Source organism: Lissotriton helveticus, chromosome 5_1, assembly GCF_964261635.1.
Source record: "Lissotriton helveticus chromosome 5_1, aLisHel1.1, whole genome shotgun sequence".
Classification (NCBI taxonomy): Eukaryota; Metazoa; Chordata; class Amphibia; order Caudata; family Salamandridae; genus Lissotriton; species Lissotriton helveticus.
The window spans coordinates 1712047381-1712070492 of record NC_136065.1 but is presented as its reverse complement, the minus strand read 5'-3'; the positions used below and the strand labels follow the sequence as shown (position 1 = coordinate 1712070492).

General features: G+C 46.1%; 1 protein-coding gene across 1 annotated transcript; it reads right to left on the bottom strand.

The window, feature by feature from the left end:
- Positions 1-10686: 10686 nt before the first annotated feature.
- On the bottom strand, positions 10687-11619 carry LOC144753791 (olfactory receptor 11G2-like). The gene has a single exon (XM_078641366.1). It carries the CDS (start codon positions 11617-11619, stop codon positions 10687-10689), a length of 933 nt encoding a protein of 310 aa, XP_078497492.1.
- Positions 11620-23112: the final 11493 nt, after the last annotated feature.

The following is a 23112-nucleotide window of genomic DNA, read 5'->3' as shown; positions in this document are numbered from 1 at the left end:
TAGACTTGCTTCAGATAATGCCCGCACGTTCACCAATATCCTTGCACACAGTAAAAATCTTAAAGTTCCTTTGGCAGCTTTGTCCTTAGATGCTGAAAAAGGTTTCAACCGTATTTATTGGCAGTTTATGTTCCATACCCTAAAATGGTTTGGTTTTGCCCCCTCCTTTATCTCATTGGTTCAGCTCCTTTACTCCTCGCCCCGGGGCAGTATTTTTGTTAACAACCAATTTTCCCAGTTTTTTTCTTTATCTAAAGGCACACGACAAGGATGCCCCCTCTCCCCCCTGTTATTTATTCTGTGTCTTGAACCTTTTATAGAACGTTTTCGTTCCAACCCCAGGATTACTGGTTTCAAACTCTCGTCTACTGAAACTAAATTGTCTACCTATGCGGATGATGTGCTGGTATATATGTCAGATCCTGAATCCTCCCTTCCACATTTTTTGGATGAGGTTCAGTTATATTCTTCTATATCGGGATATAAACTCAATCTATCCAAAACTGAAGTCCTACCCCTAAATTCGCTATGTTATCAATATATGTTTAATAATACTGACTTTGCATGGTGCCCGTCCAAAATTAAATACCTCGGCATATGGTTTGCTTCTTCCTTGGTCGATACCCTTAAATTTACTTTTGATTCCCTCTTTAAAGAAAGTCCAATCCCTCCTTCAAATTTGGTCCCCCTTATTTCTTTCCTGGTGGGGCAGACTGGATACGATTAAAATGATGATTACTCCCCATGTTCTTTATACTGTCTCCATGATCCCTTTTAAAAATCCAAATTCATATTTTTCTCGCATAAACTCTGTTTGTTCTAAATTCTTATGGAATGGCAAACATCCTCGAATAGCCATGCATAGTTGATTCGCCCTAAAAATGAAGGTGGTGTTCGATTTCCCAATTTTAAATTATACCACTCCGCCTTTTTGATCAAAAATTCCTTTTCCTTGGCCTATGACTTCGCAAATAACCCTGTGCCTAAATGGGTTCTCCTAGAACGCTCCCTCCTGAAAGACTTTTCATTTCAGCATATTGTTTTTATGTCAAACTGCTCTTTTTTGACCAAGTTTCCTATTTTAAAATACTCCCAAACAGTGTTGCACAATGTTTTCTCTACTACCCTTTCTCCTCTTCAATGTTTTATATTGTCTGTTGTGTGGTATAACAAATTCCTTAGATACAAAGGCAAATCCTTTTATTTTAAACCCCTGAAAGAAAAGAATATTTTGTTTGTTCACCAGTTTTTTGTTGATGGTCCTATCATATCATTCCCGGAAATGCAAAATATATTTCATTTGCCTTCATCATCTGTAACTGAATACACCATTAAAACGTCTGCCATTCAGTCACATTTAGCTTCTTTCTCATTACCTGATGTTTTGCCTTCTTTCGTTCCTACCACTCCACTATACCCTTTATTCTCTATTCAACAACCTAAGGCTGCGCTTGTTTATACAATGTTGTTATCAAATGTTACTCACCATTCTAAATCAACTGTTGAGACTGCTTGGGAAAATGACCTTGATATGTCCCTCCCCGTTTTGATGTGGGATCGTCTTTGGTCCAAACTGTTAAAAGTATTTGCTTCTGCTCGCATTACTCAGTCTTTATTGTCCATATATCATAGAGTCATTATTACCCCTGTTAGTATCCATAAGTTTTCCCAAGCTTCCTCTCCATTATGTTAGTCATGTTCAAAAGATACTGGGACGCTTAAGCATCAAATATACGAATGTTCCCCTGTCCTATCATTTTGGAGGGAAGTTTGGAATATTTGCATGCAAATGTTTAGTTGCTCTGCTTCATTATCTCTACAGAATGTTTTTTTAGGTTCTTTATCAACTGATATAGATATTGTGGCTTCTTCTGTAAGATTATTAGACCTTTTTATTTCCCTTGCATTTAAAGTTATATTATCGTGTTGGAAAGATAACTCTAAGATCTCTGTTCATACTTGGTGGAATTTTGTTTGTGATGAGCACAGGATTGCTATTGCTTCCGCCTCTTCTGTCCCCCTAAAAATCAAATCCGATCTCCTCTGGCTCCCCTTTACCACTTATCTTTCCTCCAAATCTTCTTCTTGATTGCGTTATATTATTCCCACTTGTTTTATTCTAGTCTTCTCTTTTTTTTCTCCCCTCCCCTTTTCTTTCCTTTCTTTCCTTTATTCTTTTGTCTTTCCTTTTCCTCCTGTATCTCCCTCTCTCTTCTCTTTACCCTTCTCACTGTTGACTTATTCCTTATTACATATGTTTTGTCATCCATATTACTATGTACTTTTTTCCAATATTTATGACATATGTATTGTTTTGCTTTTTTATTTCAAAATGTTGATAAAAATTTCTTAAACAAAAAAAACAAATTCAACACCTCACCTTCCTTTCATCCACAAGCGCTGGCTTTGGCAGAGACCTGCTTTAACTTTATCTTTGAGGACGTTTTTAGAATTCCTCCCATTAGCTGCCAGGAAGACTGTTGCTTCGGCCCTTATTACAACCAGACTGGATTATTGCAAATGTCTTTAGCAGGTGCCTCAAAATACAGCCTTCATAAACTTCAGATGGTGCAGCATACGGTTGCTATACTTGTTCTAAAGCACCCCAGATGTAGTCCAGCTTCTACAGCATTGAAAGCCTTACACTGGCTCCCAGTACACAAACAAATCCGCTATTAGGTTCTTGTATTGGTTTTCAGAGCTTTCAAAGCCATTGGTCCAAAATATTTGACGGCTAGATATTTGCACTATACAACCCTCCGAGCCCTCAGATCCTCCCACATGAACCTCCTTAAGCCAACTCCAATTACACTCAAAATGGGAGGCAAATCAACCTGACAACAACCTGAACAGGCAGTTGGGGAATAATATTTACAGGTAAACATCTTTTTGAGTTGATTTAGCTGCTTCTCGAGTAGAGAATCTGCTCATGAAGCAGTCATAGCTGCTCACGCTCACCAGCGTCACAAACAAGGCTCCAGGAGGCTCCATGGTGAACGGAAGCCATGCTAGCTGCCGGCAAATCTCGCTTGCACTCTAGCAGCCATCAAATATTGCACGCTCATCAGCACACACTAACATAAGACTCTCATGCACCATTCAAGCTATCTCCTCCAAAGCACTTCAATGACCATTCAATATCAGCTACCCAGCACTTCTCTCATCTTAGCACTGCACTGCTGGTTGTTCCTTCAACGCCTTCAGCAGCTATCCAATGACAGATTTCACCAGCAAAAACAATAGAAACCAAGGTGACTCGCACTTCCATTCAACTGTTTCTCCGAAATCCTATTCCTACTGTCAGCGGAAATCAATTTGCAAAAATACAGCTGCTCTATCGACCTGTTTCCCGCCTGTATCTGAAAATATGTACAATGGCCTGCTTTGCCTGCATATTGAGCGTCCATCTTTCTTGTTTAAGCATCCTTTTTCTGATGTCTCGAGCTGTAGTCTTGGATTATTCCTGCCCAATTTTTTGCACTTTTTCTGCCAACTTTTGAGGGACGGGTAACTGACATATGGTCACCATATATAGGTGCAATGGCAATTGCTTCGCCCTGATTTCTCCTGTCCCTCACACAATTGTTTTAACATTATACCTTGTGGACTAAATGTGAAATGATTGTTGTACCGAACCTCTGCAAGTTTCCCTCAAATATTCTACTCACAGATGTGGAGCACAAGCTTCTGAGTAGGAAGTCACTTCCAGCAATTGCAACATCTTACAGCAGAAAGATCGCAGCAGCTCACAGGCAAAACATCTTCACTTGTACTGTGAACATTAAGAATTTCCAGATGCATCTGCCATTACCCATATATAATCTTTGTTACATGCACAGTGGGCCTATCAAGTGAGGGTTCTTACCCGTTAACAATTCTGTTCTGTCACTTTCCACTATGAATAACCTGTAATTAATTGTTAATCACATTTATATTTCTCCCACACAATTGTATCACTTACCAAACTGATATTGCTCTGTCCTTTAAATTTGATCATCACTCGCATGTCCTCTCCCCTCTGATCAGAGTTTCTTTTCATTCTTATCCCATCCACTAATCCTTGCTGTATCTGCCTCCATAAAGATGTACCCACTTGGGATTACATTTACAAACTGAACTATCCAAAGAATTGTTCTTAATGTTGATTAGGCTCCAACAAGAAAGTAAAGTGGATGCTTGATTTGCCAGTGTACAGGCTTTAACCTATATTACCGGGAATAATCTCTAGTACGCTTTAGAATGTTATATAATCTTCCAGTATAAGAACAACTAGTGTCCTTAGAAAGTCTCCTGGTAGGATTTTCGTAGCAATTCCGATACATACAACCCTAGCTCCTTTCCGTAATGTGTCACATACAAAACTCTTTCCCATGCCATGCACCTTCAAAATCAACAGTGGTCCATTCTCTTCACCTCCAACCTCATCACACAAAGAATGCCTCCCTCAAAAGAACAGATTTTATCAATCTCATCATTCTTCTCCACCACTGGATTCTTAAAGGTCCCCATTTGCATACAGTCAAGTAACATCATATGCTCGCACATCAACTACCACAGGCTGAAAATACAAATTAAGGGCCTCATTCAGGGTCAGGAAGACCTGTTATTTTATGTGATGTTATACAGTCTTATAACACCCCACAGGTATCTTGGCGCTCGGTTATATTAATTCCATTGTTCACACATATTACCGTACCAGGTAATATGTTTCATGAAAGGTGGCCAGGCTCCATTACACCCTTGGAAAGAGACAAGTTTTAGCTTCTTCCTGAAATGCAGTAAGTCTTCTGTTTGTCTGAGATTGGATGGAAATCCATTCCAAAGCTGAGCAGCTACAGAACTGAATGATCGTCCTCTGAGCATGGTCTTTCTGTTTCTGGGCATGCTCACCAACTTGGCTGCTGAAGATCGAAGGCTTCTGGTCGGGACATACCAGGTGAAATTACTCTGCAATGGCCTGGACCCAAGTCCTTGCAAGGCCTTAAAAACAATGCAGAGAGATTTGAACTGTATTCTCTGCGTAATTGGCAGCCAATGAAGGTCTTTAAGGGACAGAGAGGCAGATGACCTACGCTGTCTCTTTAGAGCTAGCTTCGCAGCTACTATCTGAATTCTTTGTAGCTTCTTTATCAACGAGTTTGGAGCACCTAATAACAGAGCGTTGCGCTAATCTAACCGGCTCAAGATGACACTTCTCACCACCAGTGCTCAGGCTGAAGTCTGTAGTATTGGAAGTATTTTCCGCAGCGCTCTGATGAGTTGTATTCACTTGGGAATCTAGACTCAATTTTTCATCAAATATCACCCCTAGGTTACGCACTGTCTCAGAGGGTATCAGTGGCTTATCTGTGGGGATAGGCCAAAACTTGGCCGAAAGTGGGGGAGGACTTACTTTGGACTACAGTACAGAATTTCTGTTTTATCCCTGTTAAACTGCAGGGAGTTATCTCTAAGCCAATTTGCAGTTTTATGCATACACTCATGGAATCTATCAAGCAATACTAATTATATGTGTATCATCCGCATAGTTCATCAAGTTAATTTTGTATGATTTGATCATTGGAATCAGTGTATTCATTTATATGTTAAATAGGATTGGACTAATAGCAGATCCCTGGGGTCATCATGCTGGATAGAGCCATATTTAGATAACAAAGTAGGTAGAGTCACTGCCTGTAGTCTATCTGACAGGTATGGCTGAAACCATTTCAGTGCCATGCCCTCTATCCCAATATCCATAAGCCTATTCAGAAGGATTTTGTGATTCACCGTATCGAATGCAGCAGACATATCCAATAGGACCAGTATAACTGATTGTCCTTTGTCTGCTAGCATTCTGAGTTCATCCAGGACTGTTACTAAGGCAGTCTCTGTTCAATGAACTAGACGAAAGCCAAATTGTGCATCTTCTAGCCTGTGATTAACTTCTAGAAATTGTCACTGGGTAGGGCAGAAGAGAGATGGGTCTGTAACTACTTGGACATCGGGGATCAAGCATGGTTTCCTTCAACAAGGGAGTCACCATTGCCTGTTCCCAGCAGACTGGTACTATCCCACTACTCAGTAATTGGCAGCAGAGCTGTGGAAATAGTTCCTCCTTAAGTTCGCTCCACACCCTGTGTGGGAGAGGATCCATAGGGGACCCAGATGAAATACTCAAAGCAAGTCTATTAAAATCTTCCTCTGTTGGAATCTCAAAATGATCCAGAGTTGCTGACTTGCCCTCATCTACTCCCTCCTACTTGTTAATCAGTAGCATCATCTTGGACGCTCTAATGCCATCATCTGTCTTATCCTCCTTGTTCATTTCCAGACCACTGAAAATTTTAGCAATCTTCTCCTCAAAGAAGACCGCCAAGCCATCACATGGGTCTTGGGTCGCAGTGATCATGTTTTTTATACAGTCGGGTTTAAAGAGGTCACTCACTATTTCAAATATGCTTCTAGCACTATTAGTCGCCTATAGAATAGTATTAGCGTCATACTCTGCTTTTGCCTAGGCGATTGTCCCGTTATAGTTGCCCAGTGCTGCCCTCAAGGCTATTTTATCCTCCTCCTCATAACATTTCCTACACTTTCTTTTTGCTTATTTGCAGCCTTTCTTTAGCTTTTTTAGCTCCTCATTATACCAGGGGGCCGATGACTTAGACATATTTTTTAGTTCTTTCCTTGGCATCATCTGATAGAGAGATTTGCTTATCGGGTCACAGAATTTCAGATAGTTTTCGTCCACCGACTTAGTAGCATCGAATGATTCTTTCTCAGTAAATACAGGTGAATTCTTTTTTATTCTTAACAATGTATTCCATTCCCTTCCTCGTTGGTTATTTCCCATGATAGCAGTATTTTTATGCATTCTGAGGTTTGATACCAAAAACTGGATGATAAAATTATCAGTACAACATAGAGGTAGTATATTTTCCACTTCTGCAACTTTTTTTTCAGAAAAAGATGAATCTAGTATATGGCCTCCCTGGTGTGTTGATTCTATCACCAGTTGTTGCAGATCTAGGTTTTCACAAGATTTAAGTAGATCTTTCAAAGCTGGGCCTAGGTACCTGTTTGACCATAGATTATAATCTCCCGGAATAATCATTCTCGAGTGAGTGAGTGGCATATGATACAAAATGTCAATTAGTGTTTGTTGCTGAGGGCTAACTGGGCCTGGGGGTCAATAACATACTATGCCAGTAAGCAAATGCCCTTTAACATCCTTAAGGGAAAACCCCAAAAGTTCAATACCCTCAGCTTCATCCAAATCTATTGAAGCAAAATTCCATTTATCCTTAAAAATAACTCCTAACCCCCCTCTTCTTCCATTGAGCCATGGCTTATGGAAAGCTTTGTAGCCTAGTTGACATGCCAGCCCCACCTCGACATCTGAGTCAGGGCGTGTCCATGTTTCCGTCAACAATACAAGACCAAGTTATACAACTCTAACAGGAGATATGTCTCCTGGTGATGTTTCACCAGGGATCTAACATTAATTAGATCACATTTAAGGTTATCTACTTCTCTTTTCTCAGGGACTATTCTCAATTCTCTCAGTGTTATATACTTAAGGGCTGCCCCCCCTCGCTCACCTATCGACAGGAGCTGTTCCATCGTATATCGGTAGTTGGTATTCCCTTTAGTATAGAGTCCCAAACCGGCAACATGCCTGGCACTGTGCTCGGCCGGTGCGCGGCGGGGCGCAGACGGGCTTGCTTTTGGTGCGCTTTGGCGCTCAGGCAGCGCACCCGCTGCGCGCATCCGCTGCACGCTCGCGTTCGCATCAATTTAAGTAGGGAGGGTAACCTCCTCTCTTAGAGCAACTAGAGCGCTAACCAAGATGGTGTGTGCTCGGTGACCAGCTCTTACATGCAGCGTACACCTGCTGAGCCTGGGCTCAGAATCAAGTGCAAGTGGTAATTTTTAAAACAAATTTACGAGTTCTCAAACTGATTTTGCCGCATTGGGGGTCGCTCCTTCGGGTTGCGTGCCCCCCAGCTGTGGAACGCCCTGCCGCTGACACTTCGTGGCGCCACTAGCCTGCTGGCTTTCAGGAAAGGTCTTAAGACTTGGTTGTTTACTTTATAGGCTTTCTTTTCTGTCTATTTTATCCCTTCTCTGTTTTTATTGTCGTGTTGTGTTATTCTCTGTAGGTCTCGCTGTGAAAGCGCCAGGATACTCTTTTTGAGTCGCTGCGCGCTATACAAAAGAAATGTAACATAACATAACATAACATTTTTAAAGGTAATTGTTCATTTTTCAAGCGTGATAAAATACCTTTAGTATTTCTGTGCTGGAGACTACTTCATCTCCACTGCTGACATACACCTTCGATGGCTCAACAGAGTAAAGTACTTTCGAGGCTTGGCTATTGGAATGCACACAAGAGTTGGCGTGGGTGGTAGAATGGGCAGCTTTCACTGTTCTCACTGTCAAGCAAAGCATGGCGGTACGAGACAGTGAACATGTGTAAATGACCGGCACGCAATGGGAGGAATCTCCTATGGTTATGGGGTAATTTTTTTGGTTTTTTTCAAAAAGAAAATCCCACTTTGGGATTTTGTATTGAAGGTTTATCATACAGCTCTTTCATGTTGATGAAGCCATCCGTCAATCTGGCAGGAACCGCTGTGACGCCATGTACTAGATTTTCATGTATCACTAACAGTGATTTCAACTAATGAACATCTAACACAGAAGAGAACTGTGGTGCCCCAAAACGTTTATTCTAGCATCATCATTATTCTGTCTCTACTGAGAACCTCTCTCTGGACAAGGATTCTAAAATCCCTATACACCAGTATTCTGATGGCATACAATTCTGTTACAATGAGGTGCAGGGTTGTTAATGATTTGCATAATCTGGGACTTCGCCTAGAGTGTCATGAAGGGTGAAAAATAATGGATTGTATTATGGCCTGAGCAATTGTCAGTGGCTGAGGTTAATTTAAGGAATACATCCACCACCTAGTTCATATTGCAGTTTATGCCTCTTGTTTGATGGGTTTGCCCAGACTTGGGACCTGTCCCTACTGTGTCATAGGACTCAAGCTACAACCTACTGACAAGCACCAAGTATGGTAAAACTAGTCTGGGGTGCTTGTGGTCCCTTCTGGCGAAGTCATGACATAGCAGTTCAGTACAGACTTTTCGCCTGAGGAGTAGATTTTGTACTGACTTGCATAAGGTGGAACTCTGTCTAGAATGGAATGGTGGACAAATAATGGCAGGGTGGGAGAGTAGTGCGGACTAGGTTATTACCAGGCGCTGAGATTAATTCAAGCATTCCATCACCTTATTGTTGTTGCAGATGACACACAATTAGACATTAGCCATCATATATCATCAAATCATGCATCTGTCAAATAATTTTCTCCTGTTAAATCCTCAAAAACAGAAATGGCCCTTATCGCCCCCGAGTCTATCAAATTAGACACACCATTCCTGAGCAAACTCAGATCTGATTAGTTACACCCATTTTATGTATTCTCTGTGAAATCATTGGGTATCACCATTAACAGCACTCTTGTACTCTTACATCACATCAGTAAGCTAGCCAATATTTAAACTTAACCCTAGATAAACTGCAGAAAATGAAACACCTCCTGACACCGAATTAGCCTACATTGCTGCTCATGACGTAGTCATTAATTGCTTAGACTGGCGACACCATGTTGACTGGACTTCTCCAGTCATCTCAAGCACTAAACCAAGCTGCCTTTCTTGCAATGACATGTCTCATATCTCACAGTTATGTGAGTCAGTAAATTAACACGTGGAATCTATCTACAAGGCCCTGCATCACCTGGACATCCCTGTACACCTACCAAAATATGTTACACTAACAAGCATTTAACATTTGGTACTGAACATTGCAGCAAAAATAAACAGTATCCCTTACACATCCGTGCAAAGTTAATGGATTTCCCTTTCACCAATATTAGAATTAACAAGGTTGACATTAAGGCCAATCCAATAAAGGTAAAGTAATCCATTTAGGTAGACAGTATAAGACAATGTCAAGAGTTCTATTATGGAGAGTCTCCAGTGGTTGGTACTTGTAGTGATGAAAATTACTCAAAAATAGATTTGAAATGCGTTGTTGATGATTCTTTGTTACAAATGGACTGGCCAGCACGTGTTTCACCCCCGTAGCTGGTGCACAGACCTGTTTTTTTTTTAAACTAATCATCATCATTTTAGTAATAATCAGCAACCTATGAGTGTACTTTCAAAGAGTCATACACAATCCAGCCAAGAAGAGCGATAATAATAATACCCTATATTTTAGTTGTAGAATTAAATACATAAAAGAAGGAAAACAACAATAACAAAGTAGATAACATAATGTGCCAGGGTGATTTCTATGTGAGATCAGGGGGTATTGCCCACCCATATGCTAAGGCACTCTTTATCAACATACCCATTAAGGAAGAAGTAGCACCTGTCTTTAACACCTTTAATTAAATCAATCCAATAAAGCTGCAATTGTTGAGAATATCATAAAACGTTTCTAATGCCAATGCATGAGAGACAATACACACATATTCGGTCTATCTATTGTAGCTTGTATTATCTGATTTTGTGTTTTTGGCACATAAATCCATTACTTCACAAACAATGTGTCCCATGAAGGATTGTTATGGCTCACATTTACTCAGCTTGCCAGTATTTAAGTCTGCAGGCCGATTATGACTATTGATTTTTCAATACCTTGGTCAACACCTTGGTCAGTGCTTCTTTAACCTCTTTATTGCGAAGGGTATATATTAGGGGGTTTAATAGGGGTATTACCACAGTATAAAGCAGGGCCACAACTTTATCCTGTGACAGTGAATTCTTCCCTGAAGGCCTCATGTACATAAACATTACAGACCCAAAGAATAATGACACTACAATGAGGTGGGAGGCACAGGTGGAGAAAGCTTTCCTGCGCCCCACAGCAGATGGTATCTTGAGAATTGTATTTATGATATAAATGTAGGTTACTAAGATGAACAGGAAGGTGCAGACGTTCAGTACTGTACCAAATGTAAAGAAGGTGACCTCTGTGATATAATCACGTTTACAAGAGAGGATAATAAGGGGACCTCTATCACAAAGAAAATGGTTGATAATATTTGGGCCACAAAATGGCAGCTGTGATATTAGAGTTATAGGGGTTACTACCCAGAGGAATCCAACCACCCAGCAGGACACTGTTAATTGCCGACATACTCTGCTGCTCATGAGTTTGTGGTAGTGCAAAGGTTTGCATATTGCTAAGCATCTGTCATACCCCATAAGTGTGAGAAGGAAATACTCTGTTGTGCCCAAAGAAAACATGAAATAGAACTGGAGGAAACAGCCAATGAAGGATATTCTTTTAATTTCCTGGAATAGACCACTCAACATGTTGGGAATAGTAGATGTTGTATAACAAATATCCAGAAAAGAGAGGTTGCTGAGAAGGAAGTACATGGGCTTGTTGAGTTGGAAATCCACCTGAACGACAATGACTATGGCAAAATTGCCAGCCAGTGTTAATAAGTAGTCCATCAGAAATACCACAAAAAGTCCACTTTGCAACCCACGGTTACTGGAGAATCCCTCGAAGATAAAACTCGTCACAGTGCTCTGGTTAGCCATAGCTTCCTTCAGTGTTGCCAATCTAGACTGAAAACAGTAACACAAGCATAAATGAAGATGTGTTAATAAAATACACCCAAATAAGCAGCAGCTCAGTGAAACAGTTTTATATCTGTGCATCTGTTTGGTGCCTACACTTTCTTGACTTATAGTTTTTCAGTATATCTTTAAGAGCATATTTTTTTTGCCCAAAAACAGTTGTTTTGTGTTACTGTGCCACTCTGCACCCAGAGGAAACCGATTTTCATCCAAGGGTTGACTTGGCTATCCATCCTTCTGACATTGACTATATGAGATTTATTTCAAAATTACCTGATGTAGGACCTATTCCCCACAGCGAGTGTAAAAATGACTCCTAATCACACAAATGTGTGGCATGCTTCATCATTGATTCCTCCCCTGTCATATCTAACATTACCAGGCGGGTTCAAAACTATCTTTTAAAGGGAGCGTGTTGGTGTAAACACTGTGAATTCTTGTGAAATCTGATGGATAGCTAAGATATCCAGCAGGTGGACCCCTTTGAATTTATGCTTGGGATACCTCTGGCATGTAAAAAAAAAATGGGATGTGTAAGGAGTGGCTATCAACTCCTATATCCGTTAGTCAAAATGTTTAAGCCAGTTTTGCTCAGCCCTATGGGTCACCTGGTTCTCTGCTTGATCCCTCAAAATTGTGATTGCTGATACTTCCCAATTGGTTCAAAAATTTTACCCCATAAATTTGTAAAATAGGTGTGCTCAGTACATGATCACACCCACATCACCACAGGGTTCCAGTGTGTCACAGCTCATGAAGACTGGATGTTATCACTTACCCGAATCTGTAAAAATAGCTTACATATATTACTGTTGACTGCATGAATGTACCAATATTGTTTTTACACTCATAAATTAATGTGATACACTGCATACTCAGGAACTCAATGCAAAATGTAATATTGCCATCAGATTGGAATATGCCTTGTTACCCCACTTCTTTTTACTGCATGCCATTACAACACGGTCGATACCACAACCGTGTTGTAACAATGCATGGCATTTCTCCGCAAGTCGGAACAACAGCTTGCTCTAAGGGGCGCTGGATGTTGGAATAGAATAATTTACTATTCCAACTCCAGTCTGTGCAACAGTAGGAAAAGTGTCTGATTTGAAATCCAACACCTTCTGACCCCTAGAGCAAGTTGTTGTTCCAGCTTGTGGAGTAATGGCATGCGTTGTTACAATGCGGTCGTTGTAAAAACCACGTTGTAATGGCATACGGGTTCCGGGTTTCATGGTAAACGATGTTTACCATCAAATTGAGATGAGATACACAGCATTCATTGGAAGAGATGTTCAGCCATATTTATTGTCTGAGACCCTGTCTTGTGCGACTAAATCCCCGCAGTTGTTACCTTAAACTTTTAAAATTCAAACCTTCAGTTCTACTGATTGAATATATGTTGTTTTGGTGGCAAATAATGATTTAAAATGAACTCTATTTTTCTAAATTGGTGTGGGATATTTCTTGTGTTGTGTTTTCACTCAATTTTTTGTATGCACATAAATACTTTACACATTACCTTTAAGTTAAGCCTGACTGCTTTTGTGCCAAGCAATCTGAAGGCGATTTTGGCTGTTGCTTGAGCATGGGCCACTACCCATTTAACCAACAACCCAATTTCTCACACTGACTCTTCAAACCAAGGATTTTTAACCAAATCCAAAAAGATGGTATGATCCTAGGTATCACATAGAAGTTGAGCAAAACTCTGCGATATGATGTCTTCCAGAACTAAAGTGACAGGTGGTTCAGCACTGTGGCCGTGACGGAACCTCACTTGAAATGGACTGAGTAGCTTTTTGCCTTCCACAAATATATTAACCTGCTGAAAGGCCAAGAACTCCACTATGTTTGCCAAGAAGGGAAGTAAAAAGATAGGAAAATACCTATATACATCATCAGAGGGCGAAGAGGGTTTATTTCTACAGAATATTTTCTATGGCTGTTTCGAAAAGGTCGATTACCTGGCATTGTGTGAAAGATTAGTTGAACAGAAAAACTAAGTTGGACAAAAAAGGTGAAATAAATGTTTCATGAATTTAGCCAGGCAGTGATCACTGGGTGACTCTGATTGTTTGACAGAGGGGATCGCAGACCTGCCTTGCTCAGAGAACCTTCATTGTTCCTCATTGCGTTGCATTGTGTAGAACATGATGGCATGGTGTAAATGGTCACTTCTTTACTTGTACTTGTACCAAACCCTATTTTATTGTTTATTTCGATAAAATGAGCTGCCAGTTTGTCACACATACTTTATGGTGACTCTACAGATTTAATATTAGACATCTGCTGCATGTGTTTGTTAAGAACATAGAACAATTCTCTATAAAGTTTGGGAGCGTTGCTAATTTTGGAAGTACAATGTCTAGTTTTGGAAAATCGAATATTCAATTTATAATCAGTCAACAACAATTGATAATTCGGTCTAACGTCTTGAGAATACGAAAGTCTGTACTTGCTTTCTGCTTTTCCTACCTCTAGCGTTTATGCTGCATATTTTAGGGTTAAGTAGGTGTATTCTATTTAAATATATCTATACACTTGTACTTAGAAGAATTGAGTCCACACATATAAAGTGCTTTGTCAAATGAGGTTAAAATGGTATTCATATCTTAGTTTATCTCAAAAAAGAAAGCTAACGAGATGTTAGAATTAGTACTGTCAAAAATAAAACCTGGTCCAGCCACAAAAGCTGATCAGACATTTAGTACCCTTTTGCGCCTGAGACATCTCCAGGGTAACTGAGACGGGAATATAATAGTGGTCATCAACCATACACATTCATGAAGGGTACAGGAAAGTACATTCGAAAGTACATTCATGAAGGGTACAGGAAAGTACATTCGAAAGTACGTTCATGAAGGGTACAGGAAAGTACATTCATGAAGGGTACAGGAAAGTACATTCATGAAGGGTACAGGAAAGATGGGAGGGAAACAAAGAGAGCATCCAACTGAAATTCTGAGGTGTGGGGTTGACCATAATTTTTTGAGCTAACAAATAACAGTAGTAACATCATAGCGAAGGCCACAGGCTTCATGTTAGAAGGGGCGATCCCAGGGGAGGCCAGAATATGTACTCGACCACCCTATGACCCACCTCTCCTAGGAACACGGCCGAGCACTGGCGGGAGACCCTCAGGGGGAGAGTCTCGAATCTAGGATCGCACGCGCTGAGCTAGCCCCACTCGACAAAGGGACACCACACTGTAGGTTTTTCAGGAGAAAGTATTCTTTATATTTCAAGTAAAAGGATCTTTATGATCCGCAAGATTCTTATGTACAAGTTGAGCAAGGGCTCAATGAGTCTCGGTAGGGGTTTGGGTAGCGGGACAGTCTTAATGTTCAAAATAGATGCAGGGGCGTATCCGGCGCACAGCTCTCAATCCTCGAGCTGGGGGAAACGAGTAGATCTTGGGTCCAGCCGACCAGGATAGTCTCTGAGCCGCGACTACGTCCGAAGGGCTCGAGCAAGGATGTGGCAGTTCTTACGGTCTTAGGGGAGCCGCGATCAAATCAGCAGGGCTCAGGTGTTCTTAAAGTTGCGAGGGAGCCGCGACCACGTCTGGAGGGCTCAGATGGTTCCGGGCAGAAGTCCTTCTCTGTCGGATAGGAGCCGCGACGATGTCAGCAGGGCTCAGATAGTTTCGGGCAGAAGTCCTTCTCTAACGGGTAGGAGCCACGACGATGTCAGCAGGGCTCAGATGGTTTCGGGCAGAAGTCCTTCTCTGCCGGGTAGGAGACGCGACGACGTCAGCAGGGCTCAGATGGTTTCGGGCAGAAGTCCTTCTCTGCCGGGTAGGAGCCGCGGTGACGTCAGAAGGGCTCTCGTAGTTCCAGGATTCAACTAACTTGATCATCCCAGAGCATCCCTTGATATAGGACTCTTTCTCTTTGATGTCCGGAGTCCTCGCAGGCTGAGGTCTTAGCACCTGGGAGCCGCTTGTTGGGGGTTCCTCCCACGCGGCCCCTTTCATCCTTTCAAGTTGGGTCTGGAAGGATCCCAGACACACAGCAGGCTTGGAGCCAGCCCTCAGGGAGGCCGGATGGGCGATCGAAACCCATCTCTCGAGGGGAGGTGGGAGGTGTGATCGACCTGCTCCTCCCTCTCTCGCTCACGGGGCGCTCTACCCCCCAGCCGGGTATGGCGCGTCTAGGGCCGAGGTCGTGTTGGGGCCGGGGGCGGCCATCTTAGGTGCAGGGGAATGGGCACCGGAGGCCTTTTGGGGCCTAGAGGGTTTGGGTGCGTCCGGTACCGGGAAGATGGAGGGGGAGAACGTGGAAGTCTAGTGTTGTGTGTGTGGATCATGGAGGGAATGGTCAGGTAAGCCGTGATAATCAGGGGCCTGGTGTGGTGCACAGGTCAGGGAGGACCACGCCACGAGGCCGGGTCTAACACGCGTTCCCCCCAGCTGAAAGTCGGGGAGAACTACCCATCCTCAGGGGGGTTCTCTTCGCTGAGGCGGAAGAATCTGGAGAGGCCGTCAGCGTTGGCGTGGTCAGTACCAGGGCGATGCTCTACGGTGAAGTCCATCCCCTGGAGGGAGATCGACCATCGCAGCAGTTTGGGGTTCTCTCCTCTCATCTGCATGAGCCACCGTAAGGGTCGATGATCTGTTTGCACTCGGAAGTGGGTTCCGAACAGGTAGGGTCGTAGTTTCTTGAGGTCCCAGACTACGGCGAACGCTTCTCGTTCAATGGTGCTCCATCTCTGTTCTCGGGGCAGTAACCTTCTGCTGATGAATGCTACGGGCTGATCTATGCCTTTCTCATTGAGCTGTGACAGTACGGCCCCAATGCCATGCTCGGAAGCATCGGTTTGGACTATAAACTCCTTTGAGTAGTCGGGGGCTTGGAGCACGGGGGCAGTACACATGGCGGTCTTTAAGGTGTCAAACGCCTCTTGGCAGGAGGGGGTCCAGTGCACTCTCTTGGGCTGTTTCTTGGAGGTTAGTTCTGTGAGGGGACCCACTAGGCTGACATAACTTTTTATGAACCTCCGGTAGTACCCGGTGAGGCCCAGGAAGGCTCGGACCTCGTTTTGTGTGGTGGGTGGTTCCCAGGCCAAGATGGCATCGATCTTAGGCTGGGGAGGGCCGACTTGCCCGCTTCCGACCTGGTGCCCTAGGTAGACCACTGACCCCTGCCCAATCTGGCACTTGCTAGCCTTCACTGTCAGGCCTGCCTGGCGCAGGGCCAGCAACACCCTCCGAAGGTGCTGGCTCCATTGTGAACTGAACACCGCGATATCGTCCAGATATGCGGCGTTGAACTCTTCTAGCCCGGCCAGGACTCGATTTACTAGTCTTTGAAAGGTGGCTGGGGCATTTTTCATCCCGAACGGCATCACTCGGAAGCGATAGTGCCCGTCCGGGGTGGAGAAGGCGGACCGCTCCTTGGCTCCCTCTGTGAGCGCAATTTGCCAGTAGCCGCAGCTCAGGTCGAAGGTACTTAGGTAGTGAGCAGACCCTAGGCGGTCAATGAGCTCATCTGCGCGGGGAATGAGGTGGGCGTCGGCTCGGGTGACTGCGTTGAGCCCCCGGTAGTCCACACAGAACCTTAGTTCGGGGACGGCACCAGGGGCAGCGGCTTTAGGGACCAGTACCACCGGGCTGGTCCAGGGACTGTCGGAAGGTTCGACCACCCCCAGGGTGAGCATTTTTGAGACTTCGGCCTGGATGCAGGTCCGGACTCCAGGCCGAACTTGGACTTGGACGCGGTAGGCTCTGTGTCGCACCGGCGGGCTGTCTCCGGTGTCCACGTCGTGGACACACCAGTCGGTGACCTTGGGGACCAGAGGAAATAAGTCTGAGAACTGCCCCAAGAGCTGGCGGCAGTCTTCATGTTGCTGGGGAGTGAGGGAGGGAGAGAGGCTCACTCCTTCTATGGAGCCATCTTTCTCCTTGGCACACAGGAGGTCAGGGAGAGGCTCCGTTTCCTCTTCCGCCCCATCGTCGGTGGCCAGGAGCAAACTAAACTCCGTCCGTACGAAGTGAGGCTTGAGGCGGTTCACGTGGAGGACCCGGAGGCGGTTCCTAGGGGACTGGATGTCCACCAAGTACGTTACTTGGCTCTTTCGCTCCACGACTTTGAAAGGCCCGGTCCATTTATCCTGGAGGGTGCAGGGTTACACCGGGGACATCACCCAGACCTGCTGGTCCGGTTGAAACTCGACCAGAGTGGCATTCTGGTCGTACCAGCGCTTCATCTCCTCCTGGCTCGCCTAGAGGTTGGCCTCGGCCAGCGCTCGGAACTTCCGAGTCTGATTTCAGAGGGTTAGGATGTATCTAAACACATCCTGGGGTGGTTCTCGGGGTACCGTCTCCCACCCTTCCTTGACCAAGCTGAGGGGACCCCGGACAGGATGTCCGTAGAGCAATTCAAACGGGCTGAACCCCAGGGATTTTTGGGGGACTTCCCGGTAGGCGAACAGGAGGCAGGGGAGGAGGACGTCCCACTTACGCCGGAGGGGCTCTTCTAGACCCATGATCATCCCCTTCGGAGTCCGGTTAAACCGCTCTACTAGGCCATTTCCTTGGGGATGGTGCGGTGTGGTGAATTTGTAGGACACTCCGCATTGTTGCCACAGGGACATCATATATTTGGAGATGAAATGTGTGCCGTGGTCGCTCACGACCTCTCGGGGGAAACCTACTCATGAAAAGATCCCCATCAACGCCCGGCCCACCACGGGGGCCGTTACTATGCGGAGGGGAATGGCCTCGGGGTATTGTGTGGCATGGTCCACCAGGACTAAGATGAATCGGTGACCTTGAGAGGTTCTGGGGTCTTGGGGTCCCACGATGTCGATCCCGACCCGCTCGAAGGGGGTACTGACGACTGGAAAGGGTTGGAGGGGAGCCTTGCGCGTTCCTCCACTTTTCCCACTCGCCTGGCACGTGGGACAGGACTTAGAGTGGGCCTCTACATTCGCTTGCATCTTTGGCCAATAAAAGTGCGTAACTAAGCGGTGATAGGTCTTGTCCTGGCCCAAGTGTCCCGCCAGGGGTACGTCGTGGGCCAGGCCCAGGAGAAAGTCTCGGAAGCATAAGGTACCACCAGCACTCGGGCTGACCCTAGCTCGGCAGACTTCGGCTCACTGTACAGGAGGTCATTCTCCCAATAGACTAAATGGGTTCCGGACTGGTCGCCCACAGCTTGGGCTTTGGCCTGTTGCCGGGGTCCGACCAAGGAAGGGCAGGTGGCTTGCTCCCAGCAGAATTCCTCTCGGGAGGGGCCCCCTCGTGACGCCATTGTGCCAACTCGGGCAGATCACCTAGCTCAGTGATCTGTGCGGGATCGAGATGCAAGATTTCGTCGTTGGCAACGGGTTCTCCTCCTGGGGAGAGGCCGTCGGGCTCAGTTCGGTCGTCCCTGTCTTCGCCTACAGAGGTGTGGCTGGGAGGTTCGGCTTCGACTTCCCCGAGGGCGTGCAGTCGGGCAGACATGGATCGCGTGGTGGCGCACACCCATTCGGGGAGGCCCATCATGCTCAGGTGGGTTTTTCGCTCAACTTGTCTCCACGGGGAACTTTCTAGGTCGTTACCCAGGAGACAGTCCACAGGTTGTGAGGTTCGGACAGCTACGCATAACTTGCCTGCCTTTCCTTCCCTTTCGAACGGTACCAAGGCCATTTTACACAAGCTTTCTGTATTGTTGGCGGATACTACGGGGCAAAAGACATTCGGGATGATTTGGTCCTTTTTGATTAGGTGACTCAGGACGCCTGTGATGCTCGCCCCGGTGTCATGAAGGGCCTCCACTCGGTGGCCATTAACCGTCAATATCTGCCGGAATGTTTGGGTGTTAGCGGGTAGGGGGGCCCCGGGAACCATTTCTCGGTCTCCTAGGGTGACTAGGATCATGGCAGCAGGTTCCCACTCTTCGGTGTCCTCCATCTCCTCCCCTAGGGCTACATTGGCCATCTGTCGGGCTGGGGGAGCTGTCGTGGTGGGACACGGGGCCATGGGACACTGGGGGTCACTGGCGTAATGCCCGGGCTGTTGGCAACGGAAACATGTGATGGTGACTCGGTGCCCGTGTCTACCTGGGGGACCGGAACTGGCTGGCGGGGGTGCTGGAAAGTTCGGGGGTTGGCTTCTGGGGGGACCACGCTGGGGACCTGACTGGGATTCCCTCTGTCTTCCTTGGTTACCCCCCCTCTCTGGCGGGGAGGTCCCTGACTGTTTCGGGGGTAGTCTCCTACGGGGCCCCGGGGGACCCGGGTGTTCACCCAGCGGTCTGCTTCGACGGCCAGATTCCTCATATCTGCAAGCTTGCTGTCAAGCAGATGTTGGCGTAGTTCCACAAAACAGTTCGAGGACAAATGTTCCCATGCAATGAGGTTGGTTAGTTCTTCAAAGGTGGTAACCTTGCTGCCCTTGATCCACCCTTCTAATGCTCGACTGTAAAAGTTCACGTACTCCACCCACGTTGTGCCAGGGAGCTTCTTGCAGTCTCGGAACCGCTGGCGATACATTTCGGGGGTGAGCCCGTATCTCGTTAGGAGGGCCTCTTTCATATGGCTGTAGGAGGTCTGCACTGAGGACGGCAGGTCGAGCAGGGTGTCTCTCCCCTCGCTCAGGAATCGAGCCCACAACCGAGCCCCCAATCCTTCTGTGGGACTCGGTGGGAAGTCATGGCGACTTCGTAGGCTGCGCTCATGCTCTAGCTGGAGTCTCTTGCCTTCATGTTCTCGTTGGAGTTTCTTCTCCTCCAACTCCCCTTGCACTCGTAGCTGTTCTACCGCTAGCTTCTTTTCCGCTAATTTTAGTTCGCCCTCGATTTTTAGTTTGGCCATTTCAAGTTCGTGATTGCGGCTTCTCTCTCTGTCCGCTAGCTCTTCCGGGGAGGCGCCCCCATCTGGTGCTTTGCTTCGTATCTGGGTGCTGCTGCTTCCCCTTTGGCTGAGTTCGGTTTCGGCCGGCTGCTCCGCTTCTCCTCCTGTTTGGGGAAGGGGTGCTCCAGACTCTACCCAGGCTTGTAGGGCTTTTTGCAAATCTTCTTTCGTTTTTTAGGCCTGTGGTAGCGATTTTCCGTTCTTTACAAAATTCCTTCAATTCTTTGTGTGTGTACTCTTCCAGCTGTTCCACATGGAACGTGGTACTCGCATCGGTTTCGGAGGGACTCATGGTGTTTTCTTCTTCACTCTTTGTTCGGTAGTGTGTCAGCCGCTCTCTGTACGATCTCTAGATTGTGGGCTCGGATCCTGTCGCTTGCACCAATGTTAGAAGGGGCGATCCCAGGGGAGGCCAGAATATGTACTCGACCACCCTGTGACCCACCTCTCCTATGAACACTGCCGAGCACTGGCGGGAGACCCTCAGTGGGAGAGTCTCGAATCTAGGATCTCACGCGCTGAGCTAGCCCCACTCGACAAAGGGACACCACACTGTAGGTTTTTCAGGAGAACGTATTTTTTACATTTCAAGTAAAAGGATCTTTATGATCCGCAAGATTCTTATGTACAAGTTGAGCAAGGGCTCAATGAGTCCCGGTAGCGGTTTGGGTAGCGGGACAGTCTTAATGTTCAAAATAGATGCAGGGGCGTATCTGGCGCACAGCTCTCAATCCTCGAGCTGGGGGATACGAGTAGATCTTGGGTCCAGCCGGACCAGGATAGTCTCTGAGCCGCGACTACGTCCGCAGGGCTCGAGCAAGGATGTGGCAGTTCTTATGGTCTTAGGGGAGTCGCAATCGAATCAGCAGGGCTCAGGTGTTCTTAAAGTTGCGAGGGAGTCGCGACCACGTCTGCAGGGCTCAGATGGTTCCAGGCAGAAGTCCTTCTCTGTCGGATAGGAGCCGCGACGATGTCAGCAGGGCTCAGATAGTTTCGGGCAGAAGTCCTTCTCTAACGGGTAGGAGCCGCAACGATGTCAGCAGGGCTCAGATGGTTTCGGGCAGAAGTCCTTCTCTGCCGGGTAGGAGCCGTGACGACGTCAGCAGGGCTCAGATGGTTTCAGGCAGAAGTCTTTCTCTGCGGTGTAGGAACCGCGAAGACGTCAGCAGGGCTCTCGTAGTTCCAGGATTCAACTAACTTGATCGTCCCGGAGCATCCCTTGATATAGGACTCTTTCTCTTTGATGTCCGGAGTCCTCGCAGGCAGAGGTCTTAGCACCTGAGAGCCGCTTGTTGGGGGTTCCTCCCACGCGGCCCTTTTCATCCTTTCAAGTTGGGTCTGGAAGGATCCCAGACACGCAGAGAGGCCGGATGGGTGATCGAAACCCATCTCTCGAGGGGAGGTGGGAGGTTTGATCGACCTGCTCCTCCCTCTCTCGCTCACGGGGCTCTCTACCCCCCAGCCGGGTATGGCGCGTCTAGGACCGAGGTCGTGTTGGGGCCGGGGGCGGCCATCTTAGGTGCAGGGGAATGGGCACCGGAGGCCTTTTGGGGCCTAGAGTGTTTGGGTGCATCCGGTACCGGGAAGATGGAGGGGGAGAAGGGGGAGGTCCAGTGTCGTGTGTGTGGATCATGGAGGGAATGGTCGGGTAAGCCGTGATAATCAGGGGCCTGGTGTGGTGCACGGGTCAGGGAGGACCACGCTCGAGGCCGGGTCTAACACTTCAGATTGTTATAGAATCGCTAGAATCACAATGAAACATGTTTGTTTTGTTATTTAAAGATAAGGTGGCATTGTCACTTCTGAGTACTTCCGAGCATTCCATTGAAGAATTTGCTGGAGGATAAATGAAAAAAATGTAGCAAAGATAATTTCACAGAACAAATTGAGCTTTCTGAAAAATAAGATTTTTGAAAGGGGAACAGTTTCACTCCAAGTAATGATCTGAACAGAATGGCAGCTTCGACTCCTACCATAGAGGCACAGTCTTTTGGTCCAGGCATGGATTGGTGGATACAGGCTTGTCTTTGGGGCATCACTGTTGCAAATTTGCTGCGCCTGCACTTAAGTTGTGATTAGGTCGTCAACACATTGAATTCCGGAAAAGCTGCTGCACTAACTAAAAAGTGTGCTCTCTGCCCTCCTAATATGCCCACCAGATATAGAGGAAGGAAAACTACTAAGGCTATCCTACTGGCTCAGGAGAATTCTACCCCAACAACCAGGGGAAAGCCTTTTAATGGGAAAAAGATAACGTGGCAGCTTCTCTCAACCCACTCAAAACAAAACCGTAACTGTAGAAACAGGTTTTGTTAAGTGCAGCCACGTGCAGTACTTTGGCGCGGCGGGGCCATGCCCTCAACCCTTTTTGCCCTTCACGAACAATGTCTGTCAGGCAGAATGAAGGCCAGCCTTACAGACACTGTTCTTTTTAAGGTCAGGCAGCCAGGAGCCAGATATGCACAAAATTGCACAGGCTCCTGGCTGACTGAGATGTGTTTGTGTGTGTGGGTGCACGTCAGAATGCATGGCTGTGAGTGTGTATGTGTGCATGTGGGTCCCATCCGCCTTCCCCCCTCCTAAAATTACCGGCCGCCACTGGTATAGTGT

What these genes read in the sequence shown, in the direction of transcription:
- LOC144753791 (XM_078641366.1), bottom strand. Translation starts at nt 11,619, where the DNA reads ATGGCTAACCAGAGCACTGTGACGAGTTTTATCTTCGAGGGATTCTCC.